General features: G+C 38.9%; 2 protein-coding genes across 3 annotated transcripts in view; one reads left to right on the forward strand and one right to left on the reverse strand.

Annotated features, from left to right (window-relative positions):
- Positions 1–10,995: 10,995 nt before the first annotated feature.
- Positions 10,996–20,463, reverse strand: oaz1.S (ornithine decarboxylase antizyme 1 S homeolog). Its single transcript, NM_001086576.1, is given in 5 exon segments — positions 10,996–11,412; positions 12,596–12,681; positions 13,548–13,720; positions 15,244–15,389; positions 20,302–20,463. Coding segments are annotated over 5 exon segments (651 nt in total). The 5' UTR covers positions 20,418–20,463; the 3' UTR covers positions 10,996–11,281.
- Positions 20,464–20,651: 188 nt separating this feature from the next.
- jsrp1.S (junctional sarcoplasmic reticulum protein 1 S homeolog) overlaps positions 20,652–25,903 on the forward strand; it is a 49,359-nt gene continuing 44,107 nt past the window's right edge. Inside the window, exon 1 of one of the 2 annotated variants that reach the window (XM_018243637.2) lies at positions 20,652–21,027. The gene's annotated coding sequence lies outside the window, so the exon portion shown is untranslated. Of the gene's footprint in view, positions 21,028–21,063; positions 21,388–25,903 lie in introns of those variants that run through there. The other variant, XM_018243638.2, reaches the window with a different exon arrangement.

The raw sequence follows: 25,903 nt of genomic DNA on the forward strand, positions 1-25,903 counted from the left end.
TAGCTAAGAAATCTAAAGATTTTCCGGTTCACCCAGTCATGAAAGATTTAATGACTAGAGAGTGGAAAAATCCTGAAAAGCCTCCGTCTATAACAAAAAGACAAAAGCTTTTGTTTCCCATTCAGGAAGAGGAGATACAGTCCTGGGGGACTCCTCCGAAAGTAGATGTAGCCATTGCCAGACTGTCTAATAAAACACTCATTCCTGTGGAAGATGGTTCAGGATTAAAGGATCCTATGGATCGCAAGATGGAGTCCTTACTTAAAAGAGTTTATAATACGGGTACAGCTATTTGTAAGCCAGCCTTGGCTGCCTCGGCAGTGGCTAGATCAACCAGGCATTGGCTCAAACAATTCACGGAGGATATCAACAACAACATATCCCGTGTGGAGCTTCTGGAATCCCTGGAAAAGGTCAATATGGCAGTTGAGTTCTTGTGTGACTCATCCATTGAAAGTATTAAGCTAGCTGCGAAAACTATGGCTTTATCTACAGCATCCAGAAGAGCTTTATGGCTAAGAACCTGGTCAGCTGATTCAGTATCCAAAAACAGCTTATGTGCCATGGCATTTGAACCAGGTCGTCTCTTTGGATCAGAGCTGGATAAACTTTTGGAATCTTTGTCAGGCTCTAAGAATAAGCGTCTTCCTCAGGAAAACCAATCAAATAGGAGCAAAAATTCCTTTTTCCGGAATAGAAGAACATCACCTAAAAGAGATAACTACTTTCAAAGAGACAGAAGAAGGAACGATACAAATTCCTTTCGGCCCAATAGAGCATTCAATTCTTCCAGAGGGGAGAGAGGATTTGGGAAAACCTTCCCACCAAAGAAAAGGCCATCCTTCTGACGCCAGAAGTTTACTGCCGGTAGGGGGCAGATTAATTTTTTTCTTTCCAGAATGGAAAGAAACCATTGCAGACGCATGGATACTCCAATTAATTGCAGAAGGCTACAGAATAGAATTTCTGAGTCTACCTCCTCAGAGGTTTATTCTTACTCCCTTAAATTCTCCAAACAAACAGCTGGCTCTCGAGCAGGCCATCACAGAATTTGTTTCAGCCAGAGTTCTCGAACCAGTGCCTCCACTGGAGATTCATCGAGGAACCTATTCAAAGGTCTTTTTAGTCCCCAAGCCAAATGGGACTTTCAGAACGATTGTAGACTTAAGACAAGTAAATCAGTTCATCCACAAGAAGACTTTTCGTATGGAAACCATCAAGTCGGTGATAAACATACTAGACAGAGGCGACTATATGGCTTCTTTGGATCTCAAAGATGCTTATCTGCATATTCCAATTTTTCATGCTCACAAGAAATTTCTTCGGATTGCTGTGTTCATCAAAGGAGTTCTGCACCATTATCAGTTCAGAGTTCTTCCTTTTGGGATAACAACGGCACCTCGGGTGTTCACCAAGGTTGTGACCTCGATAGCAGCGGTTCTAAGAGAAGAAGGGATAACTCTTATACCTTATCTAGACGACTGGCTGATTACAGCAGTGTCAGCAGCGCTGTTAAAGAAACATTTAAACAGAACCATCGAGCTGCTTCAGTATCTAGGATGGATAATAAATTGGGACAAATCAACCCTAGAACCATCCAGAGCAATAAAATTTTTGGGACTCATCATCAAATCTGCGGAAATGAAGTTATATCTTCCCCAGGACAAGATTTACAGTTTGAGGGAAGCTGTTCAAGAGATAATCAGAAACCCTCTTTCGACAATCAGAGGCTTAATGAGAGTCCTAGGTCTCATGACGGCATCAATAGAGGCTGTCGCTTGGGCGAAGTTACACATGAGACCTTTACAAACAGAGATACTTATGAGTTGGAATCGGAAAGTTTCCTCCATAGATATGAAGATATGTCTCAGCGCAGAGACACGATCCAGGTTGGAATGGTGGCTTCAGGAGAATCACCTAGTACAGGGTCTATCTTTTCAACAGCCGGAATGGATAGTGCTAACTACGGATGCCTCTCAATGGGGATGGGGAGCCCATCTGAGCCATCTAACGGCACAGGGCATTTGGGATCCAATGGAAAGCTCCATGTCCTCAAATTTCAGGGAATTGAGAGCGGTCTACAAAGCCATTATGAGTTTCCAAAGACAACTAAAAGGCAAAAGCATAAAGATTCTTTCAGACAATTCCACCACAGTGGCTTACTTGAACAAGCAGGGGGGGACCAGAGTTCCCTTGTTGAATCAGGAGCTATTCAAGATCTTGAATTGGACAGAGAGACACAGTCCTCGTCTGATGGCGGTGCATATAAAAGGAAAGGAGAATTTCATAGCGGATCATCTCAGCAAAGATTGCTCCAGGGGAATGGTCCCTAGATCAACACATATTCTGGAGAATTACAGATCGATGGGGAATGCCAGAGATAGATCTCATGGCCAACAGGAAGAATCGCAAAACACAGAGGTTTTGCTCCTTAAACAGACTAGATCGTCCGGATTATATAGACGCCATGTCAATCAGGTGGAAATTCCAACTAGTTTACATCTTTCCCCCAATACCTATGATTCCCAAGGTTTTACAGAAGATCAGATTGGAGAGAGTGCAGACAATTCTCTTAACCCCATTTTGGCCTCGGAGGAGTTGGTTCTCTCTGTTAATGAGAATGTCCAGAGGACAGTATTGGATTCTCCCGCACTTTCCGAAGCTATTGACCCAGGGGCCTCTGGCATATCAGCATCTTGCGAGATTGAAGATGACAGCTTGGAGACTGACAGGTCCATTTTAGAGTCGGAGGGACTCTCTGAAGAAGTAGTAGACATACTGATTCAATCCAGAAAAGCTTCTACTATCAAGTCCTATTCTAGAGTCTGGAAAAGATTCAGAGACTGGTGCAAGAGGAAACAGATTTCGGAGACTCAACCTTCTGTGCCGGTGTTGTTAAAATTTCTTCAAGAAGGTTTTGATAAAGGGTTATCGGTAAATACTATCAAAGCGCAGATCTCGGCTTTATCTGCTCTCCAAAATAGATCTTTGTCCACTCTACCGCTTCTTAAAAGATTTGTCAAGGCTATTTCAAAGATCAGGCCTAGACTCATTCAATCCTCTCCTACTTGGGACCTACCTCGGGTGTTGAAGAAATTATGTGAAGCACCTTATGAACCTCTGGAAAATATCTCCATTAAGTGTCTATCTTTCAAGACTTTATTTTTAGTAGCCATTACTTCAGCTAGAAGAGTTGGGGAAATCCAGGCTTTATCAATAAAGGAGCCTTACTTGACATTCCTTCCAGACCGTGTTGTCTTGAGAACCCTTCCTAATTTCAGACCTAAGGTTGTCAATACATATAATATCAATCAGGAGATTGTTCTACCAAACGTTCAGGAAGCCCAAGGCCACAGCTCTCAACTGGTCCTTTTGGATGTAGGCAGAATTCTGAAAGCCTACCTAAGGAGTACAGAAGAATTTAGATTATCTGAAAGTCTATTCATCAGTTTTTGCGGGGAAGAAATAAGGGGCTAAAGAGCTCGAAACCGTCATTAGCACGTTGGATTAGAGAGACTATCCAGACGGCCTACATTAAGGATAATCTCAATCCTCCATTTCCTGTCAAGGCACACTCTACTAGGAAAATTTCTGCTTCATGGGCAGAGGCAGCCAATGTATCCTTGGATCAGATATGTAGAGCGGCAACCTGGAGTAATCCAAATACTTTCATCCAGCACTACAGGGTAGACATCTCGGCTTCACAGGAAGCTTCCTATGGCAGTAGCATACTACAGAAGGCGATATGAAGATACCCTCCCTTGTTACTCGTTAACTCTCATGGTGCTGCCGTAGGGGACGTAAGGGAATAAGTAAATTTATACTTACCGTAATTTACTTTTCCCTTAGTCCCTTAGGCAGCAATAAATTACCCGCCCTAATAAAATACTTAAGCATCGGTCTGTGTGTCTTATTAAAAAAAAAAAAAAAAAAACACTAGAGGGGGTTTTGAGTAGCTGGTATTTATGGGTGGGGAGAATTAACTCTTTTTTTCTCACTTGTCCTACATGTAAGGGAAAGCAAAATAAATCTCATGGTGCTGCCTAAGGGACTAAGGGAAAAGTAAATTACGGTAAGTATAAATTTACTTATTATCTTAATTAAAAAAAATCATAATTTTTTATGCCAAAATAAAAAAAGTAGGTAAACCAGTACGTGTTTTCCATGGGCAGTGAAAATTGGGTATTCTCATTTAGTTGTATGGGACCCCAAGATTTTTATTGACATTCCTGTGGATGAATTAAAAACTGCGATAGGCAATGTTACAAAGAATACATCTGGAGGGAAATGCAGTTATGGTTTACTTTTTCTGTATACATCAGAAAGAAACGTTTGCAGGGACTCACATCCTGCAGTTTTTTTTGCTGGGCATTCAACATGAAACCAGCTTGTATTACCCAGTAATACCTGGAGGTGGCATTGCTGTATTAGGTAAACTCACAACATAGTCCAGTTTCTCAGCTGCCAAAAAACACACACACACATCCTTTTTTTTAAATTACCTGAAACGCACGGGACTTGTGTCCCATACCTCATTGATCACTTGAAATTGAATTTCCTATTTTTTAAATTCTTTTGGAACCTGGTGACATTTATGCTGACTTTGTTGCTGATGTGGAATAAGTAATAATTAATTACATAAAGGAATAATTAAGCATAACGGTTACCATCACATTTTAAATTAGTCTGATCCATTAACAAATTATTATAAGAAAAAAAAGCATACCTCCCAACATTTGAGTTTAAGAAAGAGGGACAAAAATGTGTGCCGCGCAGATTGTATCGGTCATGCCCTCTTTATGGCCACTCCCCCATAAGCCACACCCATTTTAGGACATAATCAGCCAAAGTCAGCGATGCAATCTCCTAACTAAGCACAAGAAAGCAGGTTCACTTGGTATGTTTCTCACCCTTCAAATAAGACTCTATTCACTCTTTAGTCCTGCCTGCATACCTCGCTCAAATCTAGCCCTCCTGTCACATAACTCAGCCTTCATGTCTCAGTTTTCCTGCTTTACTGATTTCCTCTGAGCCCTCCTCATTACCTCTCATACAATAACTATCTCCTCTATCAGCCCTGTGTCCTCATTCGTCAGCGTTCTTCTCTAGGACCCTGGCTGATGATAAGGATGAGGAATGAGGGGTCAAGACTGAGGGAGGAGGGCCAATATCCGGGACAGCGGGACAGGCAGCTAAAAACGGGACTGTCCTGCGAAAGTTGGGGGGTATGAAAAAGGCTCTATCATAGAAAAAATTGGATAAATGGCTGACTATATAAATGTACTAGGCAGCACTTGAAATAAATCTACAGCTCACCGATAACAGAATTGACCTGGGTGTGTATATAAACATTATTATATATGTGTATTTAATCAGAATATATATATATATTTATAGTCATATGAAAAAGTTTGGGAACCCCTCTTAATTCTTTGGAGTTTTGTTTATCATTGGCTAAGCTTTCAAAGTAGCAACTTTTTTTTAATACTGTATATAACATGCCTTATGGAAACAGTAGTATTTCAGTTTTGAAAAAGCATTGGAAATATGCAATATGCATCATCAACAAAATTAGACAGGTCCATAAATTTGGGCACCCCAACAGAGATAATACATCAATATTTAGTTGAGCCTACTTTGGCAAATGTAACAGCCTCTAGACTCCTCCTATAGCCTTTGATGAGTGTCTGGATTCTGGATGGCAGTATTTTTGACCATTTGCCCATACAAAATCTCTCCAGTTTAGTCAAATTTGATGGCTGCCGAGCATGGACAGCCTGCTTCAAATAATCCCATAGATTTTCAATGATATTCAAGTCGGGGGACTGTGACGGCCATTCCAGAAAATTGTATTTTTCCCTCTGCATAAATGCCTTAATTGTTTTCGAAGTGTGTTTAGGCTCATTGTCTTCTTGGAATATCCAACCCCTGCGTAACTTCAACTTTGTGACTGATGCTTGAACATTATCCTGAAAAATTTGTTCATATTGGGTTGAATTGATCTGACTCTCAACTTTAACAAGGGCCCCAGTCCCTTAACTAGTCACACAGCCCCACAGCATGATGGAACCTCCACCAAATTTGACACTAAGTAGCAGGTTTTTTTTTTCTTGGAATGCGGTATTCTTCTTCCGCCATGCAAAGGGTTTTTTGTTATGACCAAATAACTCAATTTTTGTCTCATCAGTCCAAAACACTTTGTTCCAGAATGACTGTAGCTTTTCTAAATGAGCTTTTGCATACAACAAGCGACTCTGTTTGTGGCGTGAGTGCAGAAAGGGCTTCTTTCTCATCACCCTGCCATACAGATGTTCTTTATGCAAATTGCGTTGAATTGTAGAACGATGTACAGATACACCAACTGCAGCGAGATGTTATTACAGGTCTTTGGAGGTGATCTTTGGGTTGTCTATAACTATTCTCACAATCCTCCGCATATGCCACTCCTGTATTTTTCTTGGTGTACCAGACCTGGGTTTTACAGCAACTGTGCCTGTAGCCTTCCATTTCTTGATTACATTCCTTACAGTTTAAACTAACAGTTTATACCTCTGAGATAGCTTTTTGTAGCCTTACTCTAAACCATGATACTGAACAGTCTTTATTTTCAGATCTTTTGAGAGTTGCTTTGAGGATCCCATGATGTCACTATTGAGAGAAGAGTCAATCAGAAGCACAACTTGCAATTGGCCACCTTAAATACCTTTTCGCATGATTGAAAACACCTGCCTATGAAGTTCAAGGCTTAATGAGCTAAACCAACCAATTTGGTGTTGCCAGTAATCAGTATTGAGCAGTTACATGCATTCAAATTAGCAAAATTACAAGGGTACCCAAATTCTTGCACAGCCAGTTTCACATTTGATTTAATTTCATACAACTGAATACTGCTTAACTAAAAATCTTTGTACAGAAAACACCCCAGTACTCAGATGTTCGGAGCAGCATTTCAGCTTGTTTGTTTAAAAATGTTATATTTTTTGGGAAGGTGGCTCTCTCCTTAAATGCTCGGTCTCCCAACGCCCCGCCTAATGGTGTCTTTGGAAGTGATCATGCTAAATAAAGAGAAAAGCAGGTATGGTCTGTCTCCCCCCAAAGGTAACACTTAGGATAGGACTGACGCATGGACACTGCCTTGACGGGGCATGTCAGCTTATGCATGTTTTGTACAAACTTTGTAACTAAAAGTGTATTTTTTAAGAAAGTTACAGTTCAGTTATATATTTACAGTTCAGAATATTTTTTCAGGGGGTAATATATTGAGAGTGCTGGGGCTACCTTGTTTAGTAAATATATATATATATATATATATATATATATATATATTATATATTCAAAGGTTAAAATACACATCAGACACATAAGATAAGGGCAGGGAGAGAGCACTGCTTTACACATTTTGTAACTAATGCGAGTAACTTCCTCAAAAGCGTGCCAGTGACATCACTAGTGTTATGGATCTGCACACATCTGGGTGCACACATGCCTTTCCTGCCTCCTTCTTCCAGCAGGTACACCCTGTAATCCTGCAAATAGAATTAATAATTGAAAAACAATAGATGGGCCTGTGCATTAATCTGTCCATTAGTCAGTTGTGTGAATTGGCTTAGCCTTAGAGCTCGAGATGGGTACAAGATAAGGATAACATATTAGGACATTTTCTGGATAGTTTGATGTGCATATTTTTAAAAGATACAGGGCTATACATGTAAACATTAAACTAACACTTGTGTACCCCACCCCCATTCAAGAGCTGAAAAGAGGCAAAAAAGGAAGGCAGATAACCAGGATTTATAAAACAATAGAGACCAAATGAAAAGTTGCTAAGAAAAGGCCACACTATAATATATTCAAAAGTAACTTAAGGTGAAATACCCTTTAAATGTAATTTTTGTCATTATGAAATATGTATTGTGCATGTAAAAACTGCATGTTTGTTTCTCAGCGAGCTACCATTCGTTGTTTTTCATTTTAAGAAATGTATTTTCCAAATTCTTTGTTCCGTGGGATGACAGCCTTGAACCATAATATGTGCCTTGCCCACAGAATGCTGGTCTTTGTTCACATGACACCTGCATTTCTTCCTGCCTGGAGCACTAATAATAAGAGATTACTGTGCAGTACATTCAATTCCTAAATTTTGGAGATGAAACATTCTATTCATATCCTAGCTAGCCCCACAGAAGATTAGAATAATTTTTCAAGGTCAGGTAAATCTGTCACCTATTTAGTTTTACTCTATGTACCCTCAATATAAGAAGTAGCCAGATGTAACAACATGAGCATAAGGTTTGAGGAAAACTACTTATTATTTCACTTTGTTAGTTAGCATTGTGCTATTAAACTGCTACAAAAACACACACCAGAATCCACATATCTGTGAGCATATGAAAAGAAGTACTGTGATATAAGAATAGAATCTATTTCCAGAATCCTCAGTACCTAGAGTTTTCCAGAAAAGTGATGTTTCTGTAATTGGGATCACCATACATTAAGTCTGCTTAAAGGGATACTGTCATGGGAAAAAAAAAATTTTCAAAATGAATCAGTTAATAGTGCTGCTCCAGCAGAATTCTGCACTGACATTCATTTCTCAAAAGAACAAACAGATTTTTTTTATATTCAATTTTGAACTCTGACATGGAGCTAGACATATTGTCAATTTCCTAGCTGCCCCAATTCATGTGACTTGTGCTCTGATAAACTTTAATCACTCTTTACAGCTGTACTGCAAGTTGGAGTTATATCACCCCCCACCCTTTTCCCCTCAGCAGCCAAACAAAAGAACAATGGGAAGGTAACCAGATAGCAGCTCCCTAACACAAGATAACAGCTGCCTGGTAGATCTAAGAACAGCACTCAATAGTAAAAACCCATGTCTCACTGAGACACATTCAGTTACATTGAGAAGGAAAAACAGCAGCCTGCCAGAAAGCATTTCTCTCCTAAAGTGCAGGCACCAGTCACATGACTGGGGGCAGCTGGGAAATTGACAAAATGTCTAGCCCCATGTCAGATTTCAAAATTGAATATAAAAAAATCTTTTTGCTCTTTTGGGAAATGGATTTCAGTGTAGAATTCTGCTGGAGTAGAACCATTAACTGATGCATTTTGAAAAAAAAACATGTTTTCCGATGACAGGATCCCTTTAAAGGCATTTACATAATACCAATATGATTGTTTTGACACCAATATGGATTCATTCAGTTTAGTTACGCTTAATGGGGTGGTTCACATCTTTAGTTAACTAATCTTTAGTATGTGATAGGGTAATTAGGACCCTAGTAACCAGATTGTTGAAATTACAAATTTCTGCTGAATAAAAAGCTAAATAATGCAAAATAAACACAAATAAAAAAATTAAAACCAACTGCAAATTGTCTTAGAATATCTATCATCCCCAACTTTATGCAAATAATTCTAGTTTTTTAAAATGATTTCATATTTCACTGTAATAAAACAGTATCTTGTACTTGATCAGTGCACGGCCAAAATGGAAGAGTGACTGATGCAAGCTGCCAATCAGATGGGCCCCTACTCCCCGCATGAGTGAAAGTGATGCTTGTTATGGACTAAATTTGGGTAAGTAAGACAGAGGTAGGTACCTAGCAACCCCACCCGCCATTGGGCCCTAGTAATGTGCCTCTTCTGTATTCTTGTTCACTTTCAATTAACTTTTAGTACAATGTAGAGTGTGATATTCTGAGAGAATTTGCAATTTTCTATTATCATTTTCTATAATTTGTGATTGTTTTCAGTTGTTTAGCTTTTTGTAGAGCAACTCTCCATTTTGGTAGCTATCTGGTTGCTAGTTCTTATTTACCCTAGCAACAAGGCAGGGGTTTTTTTTTTTGTTTTTTACTGTGTGGTGGGTGGCAGACCTTTGGGGTGGGGAGGACGGACCTGTAGGTGGGGCTTGCAGTGGGTGCAGCCCAAGGGGCCCAGGAAATTTTGTTGCATGTGGCCCTGTGATTTCTGATGGCGGTCCTGGATGTGGCCAGTGTATGGCATGCCTCCCTTCAATATTGGCCAAGAACTAAACACTGTATTCACATAGCCTGTCCTTTGCTGTGTAAATCAAAGGTATGACCAAGGTATATGATTGAAAGTCTGCCAGCTTTGTGTAAAGTTAGTGATTATTAATGGGAATCTTTTATGAAAGGACCTAGCACCTTCTCTATTTGATATATTAAGTTATTTCCCAGTTTAGTTTTTTTATTCAGCCGCTTGCCAGTTTGCAAGTTCAGCCATCTTGTTGCTAGGGTCCATATTACCATAGCAACAATGTACAGCTTTGAAGGACTGGACAGTGAAAGGTATGAATAGAAAGATTAATAAATGTGTAGCCTTAAAGAACATTTGTTTTTAAGATAGGGTCCATGACCCCCATTTAAAAGCTGGAAAGAGGCAATAATCAAAAAAAAAAAATTATTTACCAATTGAAAAGTTGCTTATAACATACTAAAAGTTAACTTGAAGGTGAACCGCCCCTTTAAGTATGCTTTATCTGCTCACTTTTTATACACCCCAACTTTTCTGGGCAGTGTCAGTGTTCCAAAAAGTTGCGTTTCTCACATAATACTATCATGTTAATAACTTCATATGTTAAAAGTGCATTTTCCAGAAGGAATTATTTCTGCTACAATACACTGCGCTATCGCAGTCTTGGCTAACTGATGTTGGGGGGAATGGCACCTAGGATGTCACCTTCTCCATGCTTGGAAGCGATTTTATCCACTATATAGAGTTTGCCTTGGTTCAGAATACCAGACCAACCAACTATTGCTTGCTTTTATGGTACTAACCCGTATAAAACGTTACTGTTACATAACAAATTATGTGTTCTCTGCAAGTGTCCTTTTCACATACAGAAGAGGGATGAGAAAGCAAGTGTGCCTTGTTTGTAATGTTAACACATGTACGGTGTGACCATTTAGTATTCATTTATACTACTGTAAAATCCCATTTCAGTAAGGATCTTTACCTGTAAACAGAGAAAGTAAAATAGAAATGTTTTATTTAGAATGAAAGAAAAGTACTATCACAAAACACATTAAACCTCCATTCATATAGCAATAAATTGGAGTGGCATTTATTCATAACGTGCAGACAAAAAAAAAATTCAGAATATGATGAAAATCTCAAAATCTTGTGTCTTCTCTCAGACCCATATGGGCACAAGCATAAATCAACAGCTTAAATTGACATGATTTCTCACATTCCAGCTCGAGATGTGGGGAGGGCAAAAAGAAAAAACAAAAAGCAAAAATTGCAGGGCTGTCTAATCTTCATCAGAAGAATCTCTTTCAAAGGTGTAAGCCATAAAGCAAGCATCTGGTCTCTTAGGGACAAGGGGATGTCCAGGTATCACAATCTCAAAGCCCAAGAATCTGAAAGTTCGGAGAAGCATAGCTAAAGAAAAAAAATATGGTTCTTAGTAAAGCACTACAGTTTAAGCAGAGTAGTTATGCTAATTTCATTTTAATTCAATGTAAATTACATTTTACATTTTTAAATTCAAGAATGTGAATTTTTTTTAACAAATTAGATTTTATTCACAATTTGGACATATTTAGGAAAATCTCCAATGTCTCAAATCCAATCAAATAGTCCCGACACGAAAATTTGAATCAAATTCAAACTGCGAAAAAAAAGTCCACGGGCATCATTTTCACAGCAAAACTCATCACTACTATTAACATCTTAAAATAGTTTAAGGGACCTCTGCTATTGACTTCTACATGAACTTGGCAAGTTTTAGGTGGCCAATATTCGAATTTTTGAAGGGTCTGACTAATAAATCTTACACTGGAATTCAAACTCCAGTTTGTGATTTTAAATTCGAAATTGTGAGTTTCAACCCCCCAAAAAATAAAAAAATTGAACTCGCCATTCGAACCTTAGTAAATCTGCACCTAAGTGTTCTAGCTACACAAAGCCTTGCGTAGGCCATGTTAATGGTCATTGTGCCCTTTAGCAACAAGTTAAAGCTCAGGAAACACTTATGTCAAGTAGGGATTTTAAAGAACAAAAAGTTAAGTTTTACAACTTAGGGTAGAAATGGTACACATTGTTTTGGGGTTTTGAACAAGCCATGGGCAACCACAGACCTTCAGCACTGAAGACCCGTGTCCCTTAAGATGCCCCAGTAGCTCCCTGTCTTTTCTGTCGATTCACAACACATTCTGTGCTGCCATCAGTCACACGTTTAGGGACTAAATGAACTGTGTATAGTGAATACAAATGTCACAAATAGAAGGCTGACTAGTAATTAATTCTAATTCTCGGTACAAGGTAGCATCAAAACCAGTGCAATTCATATTAGACTGATAATCTGCCCTGTAGTTTTATCTTATATAACAGAAAACCTAATTAATTAGAAATGACTACAAAGCTTAGCTTCTCAACAACATCCCAGAGAAGACAGACCCTCTTAAAATCCAAGATTTTGCACTATTATAACAACTTTGAAGGCCTGGGTCATCTATTAGAGATTCTGAATACATAGGCCAGTGAAGCAAGTTCAATATACAAGGTTTTATGGTATAGTTGTCTTAATGCCAACATTTGAAAAAACCAAAAATGTAACAGATACCTCTATCATCCCTGTTCTTGTGGAAGCAGATAAAGACATGATCCACTTGAAGTTGCTCTTCTGCATATTCCAGTAGAATTGCAAAACTAAATAGGTAGGGAAAAAAATATTGCAAATGCAAGTAGATGCTAACGTACATAGTTTCACATTTAATATGTGGCATATTAAGATACCACGAACAATCATGAACATAGCATGACAAGCATGCACTGCATTGTAAAACAATGTAATTTCCAAGGCAATACCCTTATGATGATAAGCTCACATCCAGTTGATGTAAAGCTCTTACAATTTAAACTCCTGGAGTGACTGGATGTCTAACATAGCCCAACTTCCTCCTTTTCAACTCTCTTGGTTTCCACTGACTGGTTACCAGGCAGTAACCAATCAATGACTTGAAGGGGGCCACATGGGTCATTTCTGTTGCTTTTGAACCTGAGCTGAATGCTGAAGATCAATTGCAAACTCACTGTGGCCCCCCTTCAAGTCGCTGACTAGCTCAGAGTTAGAGAGCTGAAAAGCAGGAAGAAGTGTACAGGCTATGTTACAAATCCAGCCACTCTAGTTTATACATTACATTTTTGGATAACTATATTAGAAATATTTATTTTGCACAGCCTATTTACAGTTTTTATTTTCACGCTTAAGTATTCCTCTCATATCATGAGCCCAAATATGTAGGATCATGCAGACTAACATTTACAAAAAAATGGAAGCAGACTTCAGGGGAAGGGAAAAAACACCAGGCAACAAAAACATATTGTAGGCCAGCACTATACAGTCACATTTTAAAACAACATTTACAATTTACTAAGTGGTGGTTTGCAGCCAGCCATTCGAGCAAAGATTATAAATAAGAACTCATGGTGATAGGTGGGCATTAATCATTCAGATGTGGGGTTTTCTTTATACATTCTAAATTCTACTACTATGTAAAGAAAATTAAACATACCTGTCTTTGCTGCCATCAGGTAGAGAACCACTTGGCATTTCTATGTAGAGGTTGTTATTGTTTAGCACAGCTCTCCAACTCACTTGCTTGCCATCTGTCAGACTTGATTGGACATTGAGTATTCTGGTCCTGTTGTTGGATGTAAGCTCCTCTGTTATATTCAGCCTATTATCCTATAAACAACAAGACACCACTAGAATTTCTACAAATATATCACAAACCTTTAATCTTGAAAATAAATGTCATGTTATGTGCACATTTATATAATTTGTAATCCCAAACTGGAGGACTGCAGCCAAACGTAGACCTCAATATTATATTGAGAAGCATGCCTATGACTCCCTCAGACAAGCTACGTTGTATTAATACTTACAATAAAGCAGTCCCAAAATGTGGAATAGCAGGGTCATTGAAAACACTGTAAACAATGCTTAGAGAATGATTAAGATCATGTACACCAGTTCTGAAAGTGTTAACTGTTCCTTACTGGAGGGAAAGGCAATCTCCCATTGCCCACAGGGTCCAATTTAGCAGCCAAAACGAGCATGTGTTAATATTTACAGAATAAAAATCTTGAAATATATAGCATACAGGATAAACAAGAATTTTTACCAATAGTATATTTTCTGAACCTGAGCTTCAAGTTTCAGCAATCATTGATTAACTTGCATGGAAGGGAGTCTATTAAAAAGGCCTATGCCCCTTTTCAACATGAATTCAATAAGCAAGGCTTGTGCTGAACATAAGCAAAGCAAAAAAGCAGACCACCTTTTATGGAAAAGTTCAGAAGCCTATCCACTAATCTAATGTTGAAAAAGGGTTTACTGCCACCATTTCTTTCTGCAGAATGCATTGTCTAGAAATTAAGCATAGTAAAACACATTTTGCCAAGCAAAGGGTTAATGTTACGTGATAACGACAATTCATACTAAAGGGGTAGTTCACCTTTAAAACTTACTTTGGTATGAAAAAAAAACTTTACTGGTCAATTTTAAATTTATCTTTTCATTAAGAAACTCTGCAGCCTGGTTGCTTAGATAAACTACCATAGTAACAAAGCAATGCTCTGAATAACCCCAACAACCAAACAGCATTTTAAATAGCAAGATGGAAAGAACTAGCAGTTCTTTCAAGAATAAAGTGGTAAGACAGGAGAAAAAATTACATGCCTCCCCCACCTCGATTCAAGTTTACACACATGCAGTCCAACCAGCTTCTGACAGCACAATTCTAATATGTAGCATGTGCTGGGAGAAAGAATTACTTTATATTAATTCACTTCTAACAAGCATATTTATGACAAAAATCTTTTTATTGCATGGTATGCAATCATCTTGTGTTTAGCCCAGTTATTACATGTCTAAACCAAGTGCTACCTTATGATGTTAAATACAGCCTTAGATAATCTGTTGACAAACTGTCACAGAAAGCCCTTGTAAAGGCTAATGCCTTTCAAGGCCATTTTGAGCACCATTGCCACAGCAGAAGGGCTCAAGATGTCCCTCGGTTTTGTTAGTCATCTATGGGAAATGCAGCATCTGCTACCTGTACTACGATCATCAACGCATGAGCTTTAGGCACACTTCTCAGATTAGTGTTTGGTGACACTTGTTCAGCTGCTAAGGTTTTTCACAGATTTTTTTTTGGACAATAACATAGCTAAACAGTAACTTGCAAATGCTAGTACAATACTTACAGAATAAAATAAATTAGCTGAAAGATTGTGATCCCTCTGACTATTCCCTCGCCCACCTGGGATCTTCAGGGGTGGGTGAGGGACATCAGGAACACCACCGAGGCCCGGGACCCAGGTTACTACAGCAATTGAAAGAAGCCCTGGAACTAAGAAGAAAAAAAAACAAGTTAAGGTAAATTAATGCAGTCTAAAATTGTAGAAAAATGACAGCTCGTTTGACATTATACCCCTATCATTTGAATTTTTTAATGAATTGTTTTACAGATAGTATCTCTACTTCAGATATAAAAAAACCTATGAAGCAGAGCAAGACCTTTAGCTACTGCACACCCTGAGCCTAAAGTCATGTTTGTTATGCAAGATCTGTAACCCCTTCACAGCTAAATTTGTGTTGTTGTGTTTCTGAAGTTCTGTTGTAAAGTTTTTAATAATAAACAAAAACCCTTCACAGCTGAATTGGTGGAAAACACACAACAGTTAATACAAAGCAGTACATATCTATCACACAACAACATATTAGAACGCAGAAAGGAAAAAGTTTGCACATCTAATAAGCAATATACATATATTTTGGAGGCAAGCATCAAACCTTAATACTGTTTAAAATATCACTACCTCCTCTTTTCTGTTCAAAAGCTTTGCTCCTCCCTATGCATCATATCTCACCCCGCAGCTCATTTTTTGCTTGCGTCATCTCAGCAGATGTAGCAAGCAGATGCCCACAAGGGATTTGTTAGTCCTGTGAACAGCAGCCATTTGCAGATGGGTTAATACATATGCAGAGAATAAAAGCATCCATTTTGTAGACATACCGACTTCCGAGGGAAGAATGCCAATATCTATATTTGTAATAATTATTCCATTCATTTAAGCACACTGACAAAGCACCATGAAAGGTTTATATTTTTTAAGCTGAATCAAAAGCTCAAAATAGCCATAGAATGTTTAGAAACCATCTAACAAAAGAAATTAGATGAATGACAAGCCTATAAAGTCATAGGATGATAGTTTTTATATTATAATACTAGAGTGTCCTGCTTGCCAAGGAACAAATGAACAAAAGCAAATAGCCTACTGTAGCAACTATGATACAGGATAGCATCTGCCTGTGAAACGTTTGTCTAGCTTGACAAACTGAAACAGATTGCTTAAAAATGCAGATTCATTCTAGCCTAAACATGTGACCTAAAGGCAACAGCATGCATGGCGATGTTGCCCACAAAAATTGCGTCACATGGGAGTCTATCTCCGGAATATACCTTGCCATCCATTAGACTTACTGTACATACTGCAAACCCAGCTAACAAGGAAATGCGTAAATAGGTATTTTCTCGATTACTCAGGGTCACTGTATAATGACAAGTTAAATATGTTGACAATTTTTCGAGTTTGTCACCTGCCTATAGTGTCAATTACTCGTGGATGACAAACCTTATGTGCAATTACCCCAACATTTCCTCTATCAACACTATCCAGCTTTTCAGTATAGTCCGATTACATGACTTCTCCAATGCCCTGAAAGATACCATACATCAGGGGTGTCCAAACTGCGGCCCGAGGGCCACATGCGGCCCAGGATGCATTTGAATGCGGCCCACCTTGAAATGCTTAGTTCCCAAGGAAATAGGAGGAGGGGGGACTCTGCCCATTGCCAAGTTAGTAATAATAATATAATAATACGTCTATTTAATATCCAGGTGTCCCATATTCCAGTGTGTAGCTCCATCTGGTTATCCAACTGGCATTGTAGTTCTTTTCTGTGTATTTGCTTTACTTTTAGAAATCAAATGTGTTTGTGTATTTCATGTGTGGCCCCAGACAATTTTGTCTTTTTCCAATGTGGCCCGACGAGCCAAACGTTTGGACACCCCTGCCATACATAAACTCAATCTACAGGCCTTTGGCCATGTTGGGAGGCATCAAACACCTGGATATGTCCAGCCAGAGTCCTCATTCTGTACAAACATTTTTGTTAGGAAGCACAAATGGACACAGGATACACACTACAGACATGTCTAATCAAAGCAGGCACCCCTTTCTGCCTAATGACAATAAATATAAAATCTTTAAGCATAAACTAGTAGAACATGCAGCCCACTGGACAAAAGAATATTAACAAAAGGCAAACTAGTTTAGTTTTATTTTCATTCCATAAGTCAACAAGAGCCAAACAAGTTTAATTTCAGTCATTGGCCTAAAGTTGTATAAAGGTTGAAATTTACAGAGACTGAATAAGAAACAAGAGTTAATCTGCAACAGAAGGTTCCAAATCTCTGATTCCTCAAGCAGAATCCAGACCAGCGGGTGGCTCTGATGACCAATTATGGAGAGATTTAAGTAGAATGCCCATTCTATTGTGACAAGATTAGATACACTAGAGAAATGCTGTAAACCAAAGAGTAAGCCATCTCAATGCAACCCATTTTTAAACAGTACCATACATCACTAATCCAAAATAAATGAAGACCAGTGGCACACAGTATATTAAATTTGCCAGCAGGAAACAAAACCTAACCATGGTCATGCATTCTTCCATTTACAGGTATGGCACCTCTTAATCAGAATGTGTAAAAGAAACGGATCCGCACACACACCGATTAGTGCAGTCGGGGAATATCCCCTTTTTAGTCAGCCACCAAACATCAACGTTTCTGCGGATCCGTTTCTTTTACACATTGGTTGCTAAGGGACCCGGCCGGGTCAACGGAAGGAACGCACCACCAGCTTGCAGGATTGGTGAACTACAGGTGTGCGGTAGGAGAATTACATTGTAACCTCTTAATCAGAAGCCAGTTTGAAACTTTGAATTATAAAAGGCCATCTCCCATGGAGTAATTTTTTTTTACAATTTCCCTTTTCTCTGTAATAAAACCGTACCTTGAACTCAAGCCTAAGCTTCATGATATCAGACATTCCAACACAGACCTATTGGAGAGATAGATAGAACCATTGGTTGCCGGCACTCACCTCCGCCATTCGATAATTTGCCGGGTGCTAACCCAATTCAATATAAAGTCCAAAAATAAAAGTAAGCACTCACGGCATAAAGGTTGTTAGAAGTCCTTTACTGAATCATATAAACATCTAAGTGTTTTGGTACCTCAAGGGACTGTCATCAGGATGTGATGACTGTCCCTTGAGGTACCGAAACGCGTAGATTTTATATATATATATATATATATATATATATATATATATATATATATATATATATATATATATATATATATATATATATATATATATACACACACACACACACACACACACACACACACACACACACACACACACACATATATATATATACACACACACATATATATATATATATTTATTAGGGATCCACTATTTTGGATTCGGCCAAACCCCCGAATCCTTTGCGAAAGATTCGGCCGAATACCGAACCCTAATTTGCATATGCTAATTAGGGGTTGGGGAGGGGAAAACATTTTTTACTTCCTTGTTTTGTGCATATGCAAATTAGGATTCGGTTCGGCTGGGCAGAAGGATTCGGCCAAATCCGAATCCTGCTGAAAAAGGCTGAATCCCGAACCGAATCCTGGATTCGGTGCAATCCTAATATTTATTTTTATTTTTAAAGGGAGAGCCAAATTATGGAAAAACCCCAGGCATCCTGTGTAATACATCCCATTCCTGTACTTGATCAGAATCTGACATACAATCGGAGCAACAGGTATAATGGTCAGAAAATGTTCCCCATGAACCTAAATAGCCTGCACAGTGTTATATATTAATATATATATATATATTAAATATATAATACTATATTAAATACACCGTTACCCTGATTTGCTAAATACAGGTTTTGGTTCATGTCAAGAAACAGCACGGTGTATTCCCGCCCCCCCGACAAGCAAAGAAATGTCTGAACCCTCCCATGCCATGAAGCACTGACTAATGGCTACCGATTGTCACGTCACACAGTCAGCTTATTCGGTGAAACTGCCACTACAGAGAGTCTAGAATAAATACAGCTGTTCCTGGAATAGGAGACACTATTAATGTAGGACATACAGAGATTTGTCTGCTGGGGTTCCCTATGCTTATATAACTTCTGTAATTACATGTACCCACCAAGGTTGCAATTCACATCAGTTGGGACGTACGACCCGCATTAAATTAGCACAGAAGTCAGTTTTTGTAATTAACTAGAAAATAAAATTAAAACGAAGGCCATCTGGCATTATGCACCTACATAAACTAAAAACCAAGCATTTCACAAATTATCAAAACCCTTAAAGGGTCAAGGTTTATGTTACGGTGAATGTACAAACCTAAATGAGAGAAATAGCATTTAATAGGTACAGGTATGGGACCTGTTATCCAGAATGCTTGGGAAATGGGGTTTTCTGGATAACTGATCTTTCCGTAATTTGGGTCTTCGTGCCTTAAGTCTGCTGGAAATTAATTTGAACATTAAATAAACCCAATAGACTGGTTTTGCTTCCAATAAGGATTAATTATATCTCAGTTGGGATCAGGTACAAGGAACTGTTTTATTATTACAGAGAAAAGGGAAATCATTTTAAAAAAAAATTGGATTATTTGGATAAAATGGAGTCTATGGGAGACGGCCACCGAGTCTAAAGGTTTGGCCAACAGTAGGTTACACCACGAATTTACAGTACAAAGAAAACATTTAAGCGTAAAATAGTCATGGATTAGTAAATGAAAGGTTTTATTATAGGTACACAACATGGATGGCGACACGGGCCTTCAAGTTGTTTATTGGCAGCTTCCAAAGTCCCTGGCCAGACTGGCTTTAGACACTATTTGCCTGAAGACAGACAGGGTTTGTGTGAGGCCCCCTCAGGAACTGCATTACGATTTAGCCTACAGCCAGTCACACAAACAATGTGGGACAAGGTGATTCGCATTACACAGGTCGTATAAACAAAGGGATTGCGACACAGGTCGTATCGAAACATGGATTTCCAGTTCTAGACAAACGCCACAAAAAAGGGAACAGTAAAGGCAGTGATCTGCGGAGACATGCGCAAGAGTTCAATTGCCAGTATGACGACGGCCGCCTACCTTTCACTACTACTGGGTATACTCAGAAGAGGCATGGCGTCGTTTCTTTTATTTCCTTCTTTTTCTCTGGCAAAGCAATGGCTATTGAGTATCCGCTGGAGGGAGGATTTCACCATCCGGCCTCTCTGGTCAAAGAACCAGAAAACCCCCCGCTTTCAGTCGCGTCCGTCGGAATATCTCAAAATGGCGAAGGCCCGCCTCAGACGACGACCTTATGTAACTAGCGCTGTAGCCCCGCCCAGCTCCTGTCACCTCACTGCGCCAATCACAGTGCCGAAACTTTGCACTGCCCAGGGCTGCGCGCCTCAAACTACATATCACGATTGGGCCAGGACTAGGCGTGTGCCCGAGAACTGAGCTAAAGGATGGGAGCGTGGTCGCGCTAACTCCGCCCATGTTCTTTACCAAGCAACAGCACGTTCACGAACTGGGAAGTTTACAACGTCACGTGGTACCACCTCATGGGAGCTTGGCCGACTTAATTTGCTGATGAAACATAAGTGATTCACAATTAAACCCGAATGATAATAAGAACATCAAAGCAGTTTCGCATGGAAGTCCTGTGAGCCCAGTTTGTTCTAATGCTAAGGCAAGCGCAAGTAGGTGCTTACAGTGCAAAGGTGGTGGAACTACGGATACCTGGAGGGTTCTTTCTGGCTTGATATCGCTGTTGTCATAGGAATGTAGTCACGTGCTGCAGTGATCGAAGGAAATGACAATTTTTAGGTCAGTGTTGTTGAGTTTTTTATTTTCAGTTCCGGCTACTTTTTAAAGTTCCGCGTTCGGTCTTTGTTCTCCCAAGTTCACAAAAAGGTTAACTGTATATGAAAACGTGGATGTATTCGTCTTCATTCGTAGTTTGAAGAGTACGGCAGCAAATAACTTTTCACCGTAGATCTCACCCTAATTAAATCCCATGAGAAATACAGTAAATATAGCAAATAGATTTTGTAATCATTCTTTTGTAATCAGCTAAGCCCCTCTAAACAGTGCTCTCACCTCCCTGTGTTGGACATCCCCTGCCTGGCTGCAATTTGGGAACCAAGTACTATATATGTATGGACTGGAGATTTACAGTGTACCCTGGTACTGTATTGAAACAATTGTTGGAGTATATTACTCTGTCGTTAAAAGCCTTTTATATATAAATGTACATTTACCCTGCACTTGTGGTTTGGGATAACATTGTGATATGTGTGTGATATAATGTGGTATAAATGACTTGTTTATGCATTGCCTCACAAAATATACTCGCACAACTCTGATTGCTTTTTGTAGATTCACACCTTAAAAATATTCCTAAAGTAATCTGTAGAATAAAGCATATACAGTCATATGAAAAAGTTTGGTAACCCCTCTTGGTTCTTTGGAGTTTTGTTTATCATTGGCTAAGCTTTTAAAGTAGCAACTTCCTTTTAATATATAACATGCCTTATGGAAACCATAGTATTTCAGCAAAACATTTTTGCCGCAGACTTTTTTTGTCCCTCTTTTTATTTCCAAAATGTTGGGAGGTATGCTGTACCCCGACTTCACTAAAGGGTTGTACCTTTAGGGCCTAACACTTCTGGGGCCTTGTTGACTCCAGGCTCAGTGGAACAACTGCCCAAGTCAACTGCTGCAGGCCAAAGAGGAAGGACCACCCCCCTGCAAAGCACTTTGCTACCATCAGGACCGCCATTAGAAATCGCAGGGCCCCATACAACAAAATTTCCTGGGCCCCCTGGGCTGCGCCCACCGCAAGCTCCACCTACAGGTCTGCCCAACCCACAGGTCCACCCCCCACCACACAGTAAAAAAATATTGGTGGCTAGGGTTCCCACATGTTAATAAAAAGATATTGGTGGTCAGGGTCCCCCCATTAAAAAATATTGGTGGCTAGGACCCCACACACATTATAAGAAAATTGGTGGCCAGGGCCCCTTAAACATCCATGCCTTCCCGAAGTCAGCAGCTCTCACAAAGATGGGGGCCCGGATAATCAAGTAAGTGTGGCGTGGCCAGGCCAGGCCCCCCTTACCCTCGGGCCCCCTACAACTCCCCCCCCCCCCGATGGCTGCCCTGGCTACCATGCTGCAGGAAGTGGTCTCTAACTAGGACCAATGAAATAGGTATGCAAATTATGCATAATAAGTTACATGGGGTTTAACCCAGCAACAGGGAAAGAAGGCACTGGCAGGGAATGAAGCCTTAAGGGCCATTACACTTATGAGTCCCTACAAACATATCAATCAATTGAGTACGGGGCACGTACATTAAGGGGGTTAAAACCCGAATTTATCTCACTATTTTTGGAAAGCCACTCCAACCAAATCTGCACAGACTTCCCCCCCCCTTCGGACAACTCCGGAAATCGAAGTGCAACGAGTGCATTAGAACTTATCATTTATAAAAATTAACTCTTCTTTTGAACAGGATGTAATACAATTAACAATTAACTTGGTTGGAGTATTTTAACTTTAAGGGGGTTATTTACTAAAATTCTAAAAATTCCTCACTATTTTCTTAAAACCACTTCGATCCAAACGCCCACGCACATTTTTACCGTATTTATCAATAAATTTAATAATGATGTGTGGAAAAAGTCTCAATAAAATCGTAAACAAAATCCGAATTGTACATTTTTTTTTTCCGGATTTGGCACTCAGGTTATCACCCGTAAACCACAAATTAATCTGGTTATTGCATGAAACCCAACGCAGATTATGATATCTTCCAATTGTAAACAGAACATCTGCCATTGACTTCTACAGGACCTCGGCAGGTTTGAGATGGGGTACTTTTTTATTCAGACTTTTAACACCATCATTGTTTCATAAATCATGAAAAATTCAAGGTTTTTTTTCCCCTTTAAAACTCCGGCCAAAATAAATCAGCGTTTCGTAAAAATAATTTATAATAATTTGAGCTTGTGTGTTTTCTTCAAAACACAAGAACATTTTAAGAACCTTGAAGAGTGGTGATTTATTATAGAAAAAAATCACATGAAAAAACTCGGCAGAGTTTATATTGAATGGAAATTGTCTCACCAACTTTGTTTACCCCCCCCCCCCCCAGTGTATTAATGCATTTAAAATAATCAACCTCACTGGAACAATGTGATTTTTGTTTGTGTGTGTGACATTTCTTCTGTGACAAAACACGACTATTTTTTTCTTAAATAAACTAGTGATCGAGAATAACTGGCTGATTTTCAGCAAGATCTTAGTCGGGCAGACCTATCAGTGGGCCACGACATATAAGCCAGTACCAAGGCCCCTTCATATTTTGCCTGACGAAGGGGCCTTGGTGCTCCGAAAGCTTGCAATGTATTTTTTTTATTGTTAGCCAATATAGGTCTCACTTCTACAATACTTTTTGTATTTGTTTGTTTTTTTATTTGTTATATTTGCTACTGGCTAACACGGTACCACAGTTTTTGTTTTGTACCTTTTTTAGTAACAACCAACAGATCACAGCTGATATGATTGTCAAAAGTTCACTTTGGCCTGACATTGGGTAAACTCTAATTGGGACTGACCCTGCAAAGCAAAACATGAATATTTTGCTTATGAGAGTTCGGCTACAGCTGCAGGGCTACAGGCTAAACAATCCTGATCTATCTGGAATTTTAATTTGGTTGGTATGTTGACAAAATGTAAAAACAGAGAATTAAAGGAACAGTAACATCACAACACAAAACACAAAAGTGTTTTAAAGTATTAAAAATGTAATGCAGTGTTTCCCTGCTGTTTGCTTCAGAAACACTACCATTGTTTATATTAATAAGCTGCTGTATCGCAATGGCAACTATTCAAAGGAGAAACGGCTCAGGTTCCACTCTGTAGAACATAATGTTATCCACTATTTAACCTGTCATATAGCCTTTTTTCAATTTCCGCCATTGCTACATACAGCTTGTTTATTTGAACTATAGTAGAGTTTTTGAAGCAAACAGATGTTTTACCAGTGCAGGGCAACAGTACATGATATTTTCATTACTTTAAAATACTTTCATTTTTTGGTGTTACTGTTCCTTTAATTAAATGTAGCTACCACACATTTATGAGATGCTGCCATTTAAATGTCAAAATGGGACAATTGGGCAGTTTTATGTTGACAGGTTACTTTACACAAGGAGCAGTAACATGCCCCTAAAACAGGGGTGCCCAAACTTTTTGCAAAGAGGGCCAGATTTGGTGAGGTGAAAATTAACATTAAATTACAGGAATCAAGTAATCGTAGCAGTAATATTTGGGCCTGTGTGCTGAAGATGTTAGCAATAGACACTTACTGGAACATAGTGACGCCATACTTCTTTAGTTTACTGTACTGGCACATCAGTACGTCTATTGACACATTCAGCCCTAAAGAAGTATGTGAGAGTGGCGCATCTCTATAGACCAGAAGTATAGACCAAGTAGCAGATCATTTCACTAATGTGCCCAAATATTACTGCTAAAGGATTCCTGATCGTACTGTGCTGGAGGGTCTCATTATTATTAATTTTCATGATGGAGGGCCAGTGTAAATTTGAAAACGGGCCGCAATTGGCCCCCGGGCTGCACTTTGGACATGCCTGCCCTAAAATAATTTTTTTTTTTTAGAGGTATGTAAATTTAAAAGTAAGTAAAAGATGCAAAGATTAGAGATTAGAACTCTCCATGGAAAATCTCACTCACTTTATATTCAATCCTATGGGGTTTTTAGAAATATTTTTTTTTAGAAATATATTTATAAATTGAGTAATGCTTTGCACCTAAAGTTTGAAACTCCATACCCTAAGTCTACTGCAAAACATAAAAATAACCCAATAGAATTGCCACTATTGTGGATTTATGCAGTTTGTTTAAAGGAACAGTAACACCAACAAGTTTAAGTGTTTTAAAGTAATAAAAATAACAGTACTGTTGCCCTGCAGTGGTAAAACTGACCTGTTTGCTTCAGAAACACTACTATAGTTTGTATAAACAAGCTGCTGTGTAGCAATGGTGGAAATTGAAAAAAAGGCTATATGGCACAGGTTAAATAGCGGATAACAGATACCACAATTATGTTCTACAGAGCTTATTTGCCATCTTCTGTGTAACCTGAGCCCTTTTTCCTTTCAATGGCTGCCCCCATTGCTACATTTATATAAAAAATAGTAGTGTTTCTAAAGCAAAGATCAAGTGTAAGGATCAGATTTCTTATTACAGGGAAAAAGGAAATCTTCACTCTTCAAAATATTCACTCAAAATGGACTCTATGAAAGATGACCTTACTAATTTATTTATGTTGGGTTTCTGGATAAGAGATCCCATACCTTTATATTAAATCATCTGCTTCTAGAATAGTTTCATTCATTCCAGATGCTTAAAGCAGTGTAAAATATCCCCAATATACTAATTTAAAATGTACTTTTGCAGGTAAAATTGGGCAAAGAGCACAAATAGTTGTCAATGTAGTAATGATGTCTGGTCCTATTGCTTTCAATGAGTACAATTTTTATGTATGCCCATGTAAAAAGAACTTATGGGTTTTAATCACTATTCCCTATAATGTAATGTGCTTTTCGCATGTGTAGCTCATTTACTTAGTATAGCTAAATTATAAAGATCATACTAGAGTGGGAAGTGGCAGT

Source organism: Xenopus laevis, chromosome 1S (genome assembly GCF_017654675.1).
Source record: "Xenopus laevis strain J_2021 chromosome 1S, Xenopus_laevis_v10.1, whole genome shotgun sequence".
Classification (NCBI taxonomy): Eukaryota; Metazoa; Chordata; class Amphibia; order Anura; family Pipidae; genus Xenopus; species Xenopus laevis.